The sequence below is a fragment of the Engystomops pustulosus genome, chromosome 6 (genome assembly GCF_040894005.1).
Source record: "Engystomops pustulosus chromosome 6, aEngPut4.maternal, whole genome shotgun sequence".
NCBI classification, from domain to species: Eukaryota; Metazoa; Chordata; class Amphibia; order Anura; family Leptodactylidae; genus Engystomops; species Engystomops pustulosus.
This window is the reverse complement of record NC_092416.1, coordinates 104,497,462-104,510,662: the sequence shown is the minus strand read 5'-3', so window position 1 is coordinate 104,510,662 and position 13,201 is coordinate 104,497,462. Positions and strand designations below refer to the sequence as shown.

At 43.5% G+C, this 13,201-nt stretch overlaps 1 protein-coding gene across 3 annotated transcripts in view; it reads left to right on the top strand.

Moving 5' to 3' along the window:
- The window catches only part of MAMSTR (MEF2 activating motif and SAP domain containing transcriptional regulator), a 195,172-nt gene that overhangs the window by 66,452 nt on the left and 115,519 nt on the right, over positions 1-13,201 (top strand). For all 3 annotated transcript variants that reach the window (XM_072110516.1, XM_072110518.1, XM_072110517.1), the window contains exon 3: positions 2,017-2,075. In XM_072110516.1, the coding sequence (XP_071966617.1) occupies positions 2,017-2,075 (59 nt within the window). The remainder of the gene's footprint in view (positions 1-2,016; positions 2,076-13,201) is intronic.

Genomic DNA, 13,201 nt, shown 5'->3' with positions numbered 1-13,201 from the left:
CCTGGGCACTGGCAGTCCCGGGGCTGCGATCGTAGCAGAGGACTCCTCCGGTAAGCGCCACGGTGGGGTCCGGTTCACTTTAAATGCCCCTAACACGCCCCTAGCGGCTATAATGTATAGCTGACACCCGAAGCTTCTGGCGCCGGCTCTGTTTACGAGCCGGTGCCAGAAGCATGACGTACTAGTACTGCATTTTGCGGGAACGCAACTCCCGTGATGCAGTACTATTACGTCAAATGACGGTAAGGGGTTAAACACGTTGCTGCTTTCAATGAGTATAGATAAGAGAATTTATCAAAAATTAGATTTTTGTTGAAATGAACCAGCAAGTCCACAGGGATAAATTCTCAATAAAACTTTGTTTCTTTATTTCTTCCTCATAAAACCAGAATTCCCTAGTGGAGCATCTATGGCTTTAAGTCTCCACATGCCTTTCAGGTGGCCATAATTGGCAATCTCTCCTTAAGAAGAACATCTACTGTCTGACTCTAGTCAATAGCCTCTCACAAATCAATTCTATACTGAGGAGATCCAACCAGGTCAAAAAAATTGATTTCACTGATTTGCAAATTGTTTTTCAAAAAATTTGATTCAGGTCCAAACTGGGAAGCTGTGGAAGACCTTGACATTGACTTTGCAAGAGAAATGAGTAAATGAGAAACATTGAGCATAGCAACAGAAAAAATAGGGCGATAACAATGAGGCTCTGTCACAAGAAAGGAGGCTGTGAAAGCCATACCCTACCTCATGAAGCCCTTTTCAGCATGGCCTGCTGTCCTGCCCTGATTGCAGCAGAATTTCTATCAGGAGGCTCTGAAAATGTAACCATGAGATAGGGCATCAACAACCTCCCAGTCTCACCACAGAGCCCTGGCTAAAGCAGAAGGCTGTACTAGAAATGGCGCCAGGAGGTTGTTTATGGTTTCCACAACCTCCTAGTCTTGGGTCTTAGGTACCATGAATCACAAGGAAATTCTGTTTCTGAACATTTCATGAAACTAAGTTTGAATTCCTTTTTATCCAGTTTGTATCATTGGTTTCTAAAGGACAACCCTTTTACTTTGCAAAACAAAATAAAATAAATGAATAGAAAATTATGCAACATAACAAACCATAGTGAAAAAAAACAGAGGGCAGGACAAACTATACCCAACTCCACCACCTATCCAATGCTCCTAACATGTCTGCTTTCATTTAAGAAAAAAAACAATTATATAAATAAATAATTGGGTGTATTGATTGGAGACTGTCAAAATATGTAGCCACAGTTAACTAGAGAAAAGGGTAATATCCAGATTCATAAAGTTATAGATGCCACAACATTGTTTAGAGAAGAAAAAATTATACTGCTGATGTAGGCATATTAGGAGACCTGACAAGACTTCTTTATAAAACAGGTCTCTGAGTTTCTTTGAGGTGATGCAAATGTAAATGTGTGCTTTAATAACAAAGAAGCACTTACCTGTTGAATTCACACTAACACATGCCTACTGCAGGCGATCACTGACCTCTGTGGTTCTGAGCTGTTTTGGTACTAAAAATGAGGTTTTATTTATATTTTTAATTTGTCTTACTGGTTTAGTACATTGCTCCAAATTTATCATATAGTGCATACTGAGATAAATCTAAAGACTGCCTCGGCTCTTTGTTAGATGAGATGGGGATTATTTATCATAGCTTATGTTGGGCTCTTTTGCCATAAAAAGGTGCACAGGACTGTTTCTACCACTTCATTATACTGTCAATAAACATAGAACTACTTCTAGTACAACTCCGTACAAAGTCCGATTCATGACTTTAACAAATTTTTAAAAAAAAGTCCCATAAAAAGTCATTTCAGTACCTGCTAGCTTATATGCTTGGACTTTTCATGATGGACATAGAACTGTCCCAAGGAGCTAGCCTATTGATAAATAATCCCTGATTAATATAAATATATATATATAATTATTTTTCTAAAGTTTTGTAATATTTCGACTAATACAACAACTAAAATATATTTTATTATCCTTCTAGCTGTCAATAAAATACATACAAGTTTTGTAGAGCAAAATGGTACTTTGGGACAAAATAAAGTAAGTGCAATTTTTTTTTTCCTTTTGCAACCTGCTCCATCAATTTTAAATAATTATGGTTACAGCATGTTTGTTCTTTGTAACTCCTTGTCATATTGGAAAAGGCTGCTCTCCAACAAAACCTAGTGATGTCACTTTTGCCCTTATTGTGTTGTCACTTGAGCCCCTCTCCCTTTGTATGTTCCTATGAATGATGGTACTCTTATCCTATGATTCAGTTTCCTCTACTTTTTTTCCCTCTAGTTAAATTATATGCAATTTTATAAGGGTAAGTGGTTTTGTAGCATTAATACAGACCCATCTCAGTTTATACTACATAAACAGAATATTATGTCCTTTTTATAGCTTATCTGGTATGTTTATATGTCCCCCAATCAACTGTTTCATCATGGTTTGTGTATTTTATGAAATAAACAGACCAAACTATTTAAATATGATTATCATGTTTTATGATTTTTTTCTATTTCCTTCATTTTGTTTAGTGATATTTTGGCTATACAGGCGGTCCCCTACTTAAGGACACCCGACTTACAGACAACCCATAGTTACAGACAGACCCCTCTGCCCACTGTGACCTCTGGTGAAGCTCTCTGGATGCTTTAAAATAGTCCCAGACTGCAATAATCAGCTTAAAATTGTCTGCAATGAAGCTTTATTGATAATTCTTGGTCCTATTACAGCAAAAAAATTTGAAACTCCAATTGTCACTGGGCCAGGAATAATCCCTTTGCCCATCTCATATATAGGCATTATATAACAGCATATCATGTCAAATGGTAGGCACTGCTGTACTTATAAATATGAACAGAGCAGCCATAAGGGCAGTAATAGCACCTTATAGTAAAGAGGTCTCCATGCTGAGCTCTCCTTATTGCTCATTTACTTTAGTACTCAATTCAGACAGTACACGCTGCTTTATTACTAACTGAGCAGCAACTGATAAATCAGTTGTCTTTAAGACACCGGCTCAATTAATTACCACAGCAACCGTATAGATCTTTGCAGGGCCGATTCTAGCCTTTTTCCTGCCTGATGTGATAACGGAAATGCTGTCCTCCCATAATAATAAATTACACAGCACACTCTTCATCAATTGAAGTATTATACAACATCCCCATTTTTGTATTGTTCTCTTCAAAGATTGTGAAGGACCTCTCCTGATGCGGTGAGGTACAGTACAAGCAGTGTACATCACCACACCATGGGGCAAATTTACTTACCTGGTCCTGTTGCGATCCCCGATTCAGATGGTCCAACAAAGATGGGCGCTATTCACGTAGCTCGTGCACCTGAGTTCCTGCATCCGTGGCTTCGCCGCCGAGGTCCGCCGGAGTTCACCTTCTTCTTCACGGTGCTTGTAAGTGCGTGTTTTGCGACACAATTCGAAATGTTAAATCCCGCGCATAGTCCGAATCTGTCAGGTTGTCCGACAGCCCGCCCCCCGATTTGTGTCACGTGCAAGCCAGCACCGATGCGTCAAAATACGATCGCGTGCGCCAAAATCCCCTGTTAAATGCGGCGCAAAACGGAAATTGTCAGGAAATCCGACACAAATGCGGTCCGCGGACCCTTAGTAAATGAGCCCCCAAGAGTCTGCATCTACATCTGTCTGCAAAGGATTCCCATAGAGGAGACATCGGCCACGTCATCAGGGAAATATCACCATCTTTCCATATATGGTGTCTCTACATCTCCTAGGGCTTCCCCTGACACAAGGCTCTAAATTATGCAATTAAATAATTTTTTGCCAAGCCCAGGATTTGAACCTACAACCTCCACACTCCACCTGCCATAGAGATACAGAACCTCTATCCACTAGACTTTGCGCTTGGTGGCTGTCTATGGGAGCATTTTATGTAACCAAGAGCATCACTACTGCACATTGACACAGGCTTAATACACTTGCATATGGAAAAGAATCTTCTCAGACATGTTTATATAATCACATTATTATTATTATTATTATTTAGCATATAATACTGTTAAATTAAATGAATAAAAATGTAAAAGACAAAAAATAAGGGGTCGGGGTGTCCGCTGCCCATCTGAAAAAAAAAAATACGGACATGATGTCTGTGTTCAGACCATATAGTATCCGTTTTTTTTTCACATATACAAAAAAAAAAAATTCAAGTCTGCATACGTCATGCCATGCATGTGCCTTCCTTTTTTTGCGGATCCATTGACTTCTATGGATTTACGTGGTCTGCATGCTGCAATTTTTTCCCACTGTCTGCACATACGTGAAAAAATGTGAAGAGACCCATAGGAAACAGTGGGTCCATTTGCCATCCATAAAAAAGGATAGCTCACAGACATCAAAAGCCCCTGTCTAAATAAGCCATAAATTATACTTCTTAGTATACTATTTGATATTAACATTACCAGGATAACCTTTAAAATACATACAGTATACTACACTGTCATAAAACACTAAAGCTCTCCTGGCAAAACACTGGTTGACCGTTTCTAATCGCATGCATTTCAAAGGAAATGCGTATGCGATCAGACTGAGCCCCACCCCCAGACGTTTGCATTGCATTTCTAAACACAATGTAAACACCGCACATGGGTCACCGCACCCTAAACATTAAGATAATACTTTTTTTCTTCTCTTGAAAATATCGTATCTGTATCGAGCATCGAGATACTTTTTCAGGTATTGTAGGTATGGTGCAAGACTAATAAATCCCATAGACAGATAGTGATCACTGCCGCTTGAACCTTCATAAAGCAGAGTATACACACCCAGGCATACACATGCATTTTCACCTTGGCTTGAGCATGCATGTGTAATGAATGGAGAGAAAGTTGACAGAACAGTGTCAGAACATACTGTAAGTATTGGGCAGTTGAAATCCGGTTGCCTAATACTTATCTACTTATCTACTACCGGGGGAGGGAGATTTTTGAGACCCCATTCATACTAGATGGATTCACTGAGGGTGGAGTTATTTTTCTTAGAAATTAAACATTAAAACATAGCTTTTAATTCATATATATAAAAAAGAAAAGTGGACAAAACTGTGAATGTAGACATACAACAAGTGACTGCTTTGTTATTTTTTATCCTTAGTAAGTGCATAGGATGTGTATGTTATTGCATCCTACTCTAATTGTTGCATCTATAACTGCAACACTTCTATCAGCAAAGCTAAAATGTTTTTTTGCACAACACTGCAGTGGTATGGATAAAGTGTTTTCACCATTACTCAGTGTTTTGGCAGTGTGACTAGAGCGGCAATTTTGTTCTGCTACTTCCACATTGGTATATTAGTTGGGACTAACTGGATGGTTTTCTTTTTATTCCAGACTAGCTAGGACTGTCCTGCTACTGCTAGAGTAAACTGGCTCGAGCTATTTATGCTATTGCCATAACACTTCTGCAACAGCAGAAACACTAGTCTCGTCTATTGCATACCTGGTGTAACCATTCTCACACATACTCCCAGCTAAATAATCTGATTCTGAAGTTAGCAATCTATGTTAGCTATTATCTAGTCTATCAACTGCCATTCATACTGGATTGACCCTAGGACTCAACGCGTTTCATTTTGCCAGAACTTATCAGGGGTCTTTAAGGGAAGGCACAAAATTCTAGGGTATGTTATACATAGATATGTGCAGTGTGCACGCCTGGCATATTACTAGCCATGGTGTGCCATGCCTGCCCTGCTTTTAACTCAGATCTTGGGCTTGTCACTGCCGACAAGCCTCCCTCGGCAGTCAATCAGCTGGCAATGGGTCATCCATGACGATTTGTTTGGGTCAGACTGACATGTCCTATCGGTGCTTAGTGCTTCCAACCTGCTTCGTATTGTACTGCGGGCAGGGCCGTCTCCAGCACTGGGCATACCCGGGCAAGTGCCAGGGCCCAAAGCTGCTGGGGGGGCCCACATAAGGCTGTACATAAAGAATCCATAGGGGTGAAGGGACTGTATCAAATGAATTTATAGAGAGTGAAGGGGGCTTTATATAAAATAACCACGAGGAACCTGTTTGGGATGATAAACTAGGGAATATTTTAGGAAACAGGAGACTGTTTTAGTTTCTGAATTTTTGATGCCACCATGTGAGTTCACTGCAAAGGGGCCCACTGAGGCGCTGCCGCCCAGGGCCCTACTGAAACCTGGAGCCGGCCCTGACTGCGGGCAAGAGGTATGTATTTTGTATACTGTTAGCAATTGGGATTAGAGGTACCCGTACAGTTACAGGTCGCTGTGTGCGTAATAGGTTAAGCGTTGGCCTCAATGAGCCTGCTTGTTACGCAGCACCCATGTTTATCTGCGCCACATTTGTTCACATATCACATGTACCGGGTATTGTATTGTCCACGATTGCGAGCTTGAGAGTGTCCTTATCACCGAGTATCGGTATGTCCTATCAGCGCTTAGTGGGAGGCACCAGTGGCAGGTCTGGCCCGCTTCCAACCTGCTCTGTACTGCACGGCAAGAGGTATGCATTTCAAGTACTATTAGCGATCGGGATTAGATGTCCCTGTTCAGTTACATGTCGGCATGTGTGTAAAAGGTTAGGCGCTGGCCCCACCGAGCCTGCTTGTTATGCAGCACCCACAATTATCTGTGCCACATTTGTTCGCATATCGCATGTACTGGGTACTGTATTGCCCACGATTGCAAGCTTGGGAGTGTCCATATCGCGAGTATTGGTATGAATGAACTGGTTCAGGGCAGGCCTCACGGGTCCGCTTGTCATGCAGCATTCGTGATTACCCTCTCTGCATTCTGATCACCCTATGCCAGCTTGCTGCACAGTATGACCGCTAAATACGGGGATGACATTACCTGAAATGTTCAGGACAATGCTGTACCCAACATATCTCTGCTTGCCAATTGGCAACTCATTGGGAACTTAACTTAGATCTGAGATAGATTCATTATCAATAGGAACAGCACTGCTTCAAGTGCTTTTATTATAGAAAAACTGGCAGTTTTGTGAATTTTTACCACTTATATTTTACGGCATTCAAGGTGTATCAAAGGTGCTCAAATATAACCTTACTGAGCACTCGATGGTATGTCCCAGGTGGATTGGGCAAGGGGTTCTCAAAAGGGGCATAATAATTTTCCTCAAGTACAGTTTATGTCCCTGTCATCATTCAATGAAGCTTGTGTAATATATAAAGTCATTGATTCCATAAGGTTTTATGGAGTTGATTTTAAAGGTCCATTGGGCCTCTTTCCTAAGGATCATTCTGTCCCAATCTCAACCTCTAGCAGGTGGTCTTACTATCTCAATGCCTCTGAACGATATTTCTTTTGGGTTACTCTGATGGTATTGCCACAAGTGCTTCGCTATCGGAGTGTCTTTATATGTGTCTTTATACGAGTGTCGAGTATTGGGCAGTTGAAATCCAGTTGCCTAATACTTATCTACTCCCCATCTACTACCGGGGGAGGTAGAGCTTTGAGACCCCATTCATACTAGATGATAATCTGAACTTGCCATAAATGGTGTTGGGTTCGGATCATTATAATCTATATGTATGGGAGCCTTAAAAGGATCTTGCAATGTAAAAGTGGGAGGCATTTAGTGTGTATATAAGCTTCAAAATATACCGTACACCCAAATAATACCACTATAAATTGTATAGAACAATAATGCTACCAAACATTTTTTTAACATATGAAATAGCATAATAGAGTATGCAATTTTATTCTAGTTCTGGCTCTAATGGGAATGTCGGCATGCTAGACAGCTCCCAAGTGCCCCTGCCAAAACTGGCTCCAAATCGAACAAAAAGCACTGACAAATAACTCACCTGCAGGTGAATAGCCTGCACTAGGCTGTGGAAACTTGATTGAGCAATATTTGCTCAGAATGTGCAGAAACCTCCATCCTCTACATATCCGCACGGAGACACAGCATTAAGCTCTCCTCCCAAGTTTGCACCCAAGAGCTGACATCAGCAACCAAGACTGATCTCCCCGAAAAACCTAGCCAACTGGACCTAGATCCGTGCTAGTCACCATCGGCCGGATCTGGTACATACGCTGATGGAGGCCCTGCAAAACACGCTCAATGAGCTTAAAGGGACAGTCCAGGTACAAGGGGCCTAGCTCACCCAGATGGAGACAACAATACAAGATTAGAGGCAACGATACAAGATACCTCTTCCTACTGCCAAGACCTTGACCTCGTGACTACGGGGCTTTTAAGAAGCATAGAGGATCTCGAAAATAGATCCCACAGGAGTAACCTACACATAGTAGGCCTCCCAGAGAACATTCCAGCACACCAGCTTGTAACCATCTTTTAAGAGGACAGTTTGAAACTAATTTGAAGTTGAAATTTTTTATTTGAGTTTGAAGATTAGAGACGTCACATACATAATACATTACAATTTCCCTGAAAATATTATGGCTTTTGACAAAAAAGAACTGCAAAGGTGGCACCAGCAGCAGCATGAGGTCACACGATGAAAAATTATTTAATTGGCGGAAACATGGTAGGCCACATAGTGACACAATGACAAAGTTTGAAATGAATTTGAAGTTTAAATTTTTTTTTTAAATTTAAATTTGAAGATTAGAGACGCCACATGCATAATACATTACAATTCCCTTGAAAATATTATGTCTTTGCCAAAAAAGAACTGCAAAGGTGGCAGCAGCATGAGGTCACAGAGTGGCACAATGACAAATTCTTTAGCTGGCAGCAACATGGGAGGCCACAGAGTGGCACAATGATAGAGTGTGGAGGTGGTGGCATCAGCAGCAGCAGGAGCCCACAGAGTGGCACATTGATAGAGTGGAGGTGGCCGCAAGTTGGTAAGCCACAGAGTGGCTCAATGATAGAGTGCGGAGCATGCGGCAGCAGCAACAGCAGGAGGTCAGAGAGTGGCACAATGACAAAGTGTGGAGTCAGCGGCAGCAGCAGCAGATCAGAGAGTGGCACAATGACAAATTCTTTAGCTGGCAGCAACAAGGTAGGCCACCTAGTGGCACAATGACAAATTCTTTAGCTGGCAGCAACATGGTAGGCCACAGAGTGGCACAATCAAAGAGTGTGGAGATGGCAGCAACAGAGTGGCACAATGACAGAGTGGAGGTGGCGGCAACATGGTAAGCCACAGAGTAGCACACTCTATCATTGGATAGAGCGTGGAGCTTGCGGCAGCAGCAGGAGGAGGTCAGAGAGTGGCACAATGACAAATTCTTTAGCTGGCAGCAAATTGTAAAGATGGTGGAAGGCAGATGGGAGGCAGATGGAGCAACTGGCAGCAGATGTGTGGCATCAGGTGGGTGGCAGCATCAGAATAGTGGCTGAGGAAGATAGTTAGAATCCAGACTCATTTCTCAACGTTTGGGGGAGGCTTCATGGCTGATCTAATCTGATGCATAAGGCATTGGTGTATTGAAATCCTGGCCGATTCATGCCTGATTCATCTTTACAAAGGACAGTCTCTCTACATTACGGGTGGACAAGCGGGTTCTCCTTGGGATAATGATGGTCCCCGCCACACTGCACACCCGCTCTGATGCATCATCAGCTACTGCTGATAGAACTGCTACTGCTCCTACCCCCCCCCCCATCTCGCCACAGCAGCCTTGGCAGTAGTACGTGAGCGATGATTGCCAGGAATCCCCCGGTCAGACATGGCGCACATAGGCAGCGCCAACTGTGTTCACAGTATTTCTCTATAGTACACCAGTTGTTCCTCCCTTTGGCAGCTGGAAAAAAAGTCACCCATTTTTGACCGTAGTGAGGGTCCAAGAGGGTGAAGAGCCAAAACTCATCTCTATGCCGGATGTTGACTATTCGTCTGTCACTAATTAGGCAAAGCAGCATCCTGCAGGCCCTCTGGGCAAGTGACTCTGAGGGACTCCTGGCCTCCATCTCCACTGTATACTGCCACAGTGCTTCTTGGTCATCTGCCTCATCTTCTACCTCCTCTGGATGCTCCTGCTCCGCCTCTCTTGTCACCTGAGTGGAAAACCCACTGATTTCAACAGACAATGCTTGTGCTCCAGTGTCCTCCTCGTCCAGTTTAGCTCCCTCCGGACTCATGTGGCCATGATATGTAGTTGCAACTTCTCCAGTGCCCTGACCAGACAGATTTTGCAGACGTTATTCATCCCGCAGTCCTGGCGAATAACAAATAACGTTGCCTCTTCAAAGGGCCTGAGCAAAGGCCAGGTGTCACGCATGAGCTGCCAGTGGCTGACATCAAAGTTACACAGGGAAGTACTCCAGTGCGCTTGCATCATCAAAAAATCATTAATGGCTTTTCTCTGTTCATACAGACGGTCTAACATATGGAGGCTAGAATTCCAATGGGTGGAACATCAGATATCAGACTATGTTGGGGGAGGCCGTTCTGCCTCTACAACTCAAGGAGGGTGTGCTTGGCTGTGTAAGAATGGCTGAAGTGCATGCACAGTTTCCTGGCCATTTTTAGAATGTCTTGCAGAAGGATGGAAGACTTGAGGAACCTTTTGACAACCAGATTGAAAACGTGCACCATGCAGTGCTCCACATCTGTTCTACGTTTCTCCCAGGCCATTGGATGGTGACGCGGCATTTGTTGACGCAAGACCGTGGTGCCAACATTAGCTCCCTGGCAATGCTTCAATTTCTGCCCACAGATTCTACATATACACACACTTGGCTCCTATGGTGTCTTAACAAAAAACTGCCACACCGCCGAGGTGATGATTTTAATGCCAACACTCTGCACTGAGTGACTACTAGCGCCTCTGCCTCGCTGAGTCCCTGCGCCACTGCTAACTTGGACCTGCGAAGTTGGGTTTGTACCCTGCAGCCGTTTGGCTCCGGTCCACGCACTGGTGCCACCCTACTGACTCACAGCCACAGTAGCGACTTGCTGCCTGCTTCGCTGCCAGAAGCGCCAGCTGACACCCTCTTCATCATGATGATGATGTATCCCCACCTCTTCACTGCCAAGCAGCTGCTGACTGTCCTAAAAGAATTCATCCTCGCTGTATAGTGGCACTGAGCCCAGATCATCTAGTACAGTGGTGGCGAACCTATGGCACTGTTGCCAGTGGTGGCACTCAGAGCCCTTTCTGTGGGCACTCGGGCCATCACCCAAGCACACCAGACAGGACACAAAGAATCTTCCTGCAGTTCCAAGCAACTTGGATGCTGCCTTCACTCATATATTTAAGTGATACATACTTTGCTACTTGGATATGTAGGAAGAGGGAGAATGAGTAGACAGGGACAAATTATCTTTGGAAGACCTTCTGCTGGCCCCACAATTCTCTGTGTACGGAGGAACGCTGGAAAGAAGCTAAAATTATGCAAATTTTCCATCTTGTCCTCAGGAGGCCAATATGATCGAATGTTTTTGAAGAACAGGCAGAAATAAGTTACTGCTTTAATTTTTGGTTGGCACATCGCATTGGGGTTGCAGTTTGGGCACTCGGCCTTTAAAAGGTTCGCCATCACTGATCTAGTAGATCTCTGGCTGAGTGAAATGAACAGGACAGAGGCTGGTTGAGGACAGGTAAGCGCCGCTGTCCTGCTCCTTGGCCATGCCAACTAACGGTTATATCTGACGAACTCACGGACTCTTGGCTGGTGTTGTCACATGTCATCTGGGAGGAAGTGGATGACCTAGTCAACCAATCAACAAACTTTGGGTTGTTTATCAACACACTGCCACTAGATGACAACGGCAGTTCTGCCCTCACAGAGTCACCCCTGCCGTGACGTCCCCTTACTGTGCTGCGACCTGTGACTGTTCCACCTGCCACCTCTGTCTGACATATTGGTTAATCAAATTTTACACATATTTCTTCCTATTCACATCAGCAACAAAAAAGAACCGCTAGTTGGGGTATACATATCCCCCAAAACGGACACCCTGGGATTGCAGCAGAACTCACTACAGAAAGTAGGTAGATTTTACACAAAATTCTTCCTATTTACTTCAGCAACAAAAAAGAACTGCTATTTGGGATATACAGATACCCCAAAATGGACACCCTGGGATTGGAACAGAAATCACTACAGAAATTATGTGGATTTTACACACAATTCTTCCTATTCACACAAGCAACAAAAAAGAACTGCTATTTGGGGTATACAGATCCCCCAAAATGAACACCCTGGGATTGGAGCAGAAATTACTACAGAAAGTATGTGCATTTTACACACAATTCTTCCTATTCACTTCAGCAACAAAAAAGAACTGCTATTTGATCCCCCAAAATGGATACCCTTGGAACAAAAATCACTACAGCACAGTACAGTACAAGCAGCTGGATACTATAGACAGCACATGCAGTGTGAAATGCTGAGATTGAAAATGGCTGCCTGTTTTTATGGGGCTGTGTGACATCACATAAGCCTGCCGGTCGCTGACTTACAGGTCTGCACTTGAGATCGAGGGTGTTCCTTTCTCCATCCCAGAGTACTCTGCCCCATGTAACACGTTGTGCTTGCGCCCATTTTGGTAACAAAGGGGAAAAAAAAACTTTGTTCCCACGAATCACCTTAAACTTTGGATTCGTTACGAATCAAATTTTCCCCGAAATTCGGAGCAAATTCCACTTTTCATGAATCGATTCCCCATCTCTATTGGCTGGTTAGCAGCTCCAGTGCTGGAAATGCTCTCTTCTGGGCTGATCAGTGCAGAGACAGGAGTCTCTCCTCTTCCCTCAGCACTCGGGCAGTGAGGTGTAACGTGCTCACAATAACTCTCACTGCCGAGCTCTGTGTGAAGATGAGAGACACCTCCACTCTCCAGCTGATTCTGCCCTCTGCTTTCTATTCCCTGTGCTCCCGGAGGTATGAATCTGACAGTCCTGTTAGGGTTACTGAATGTTCCTGCTCTCAATCGCAGGAGCCAGTCCTGACCTAACGACTGTGAGCAGGCACAATCAGTGAAACTGATAGAGTGGTATCACAGATGCAGGAAGCACTGCATCAGCATTCTGCATAGTAGAATGAGGGGGCAGAGCCAAAATCTGCTGGAGCCCACCGGTGGCCCAGTCCCACCCTGTGCATACTGGATATATGTCTGTACTGTATATGTCTTTTATGCATATGTGTGTATATTTCGGTATTATGCATATATGGGTGGATAGGTCTGTGTTATTCATACATGTGTGCATAGGTCTGTAATATGCATATAC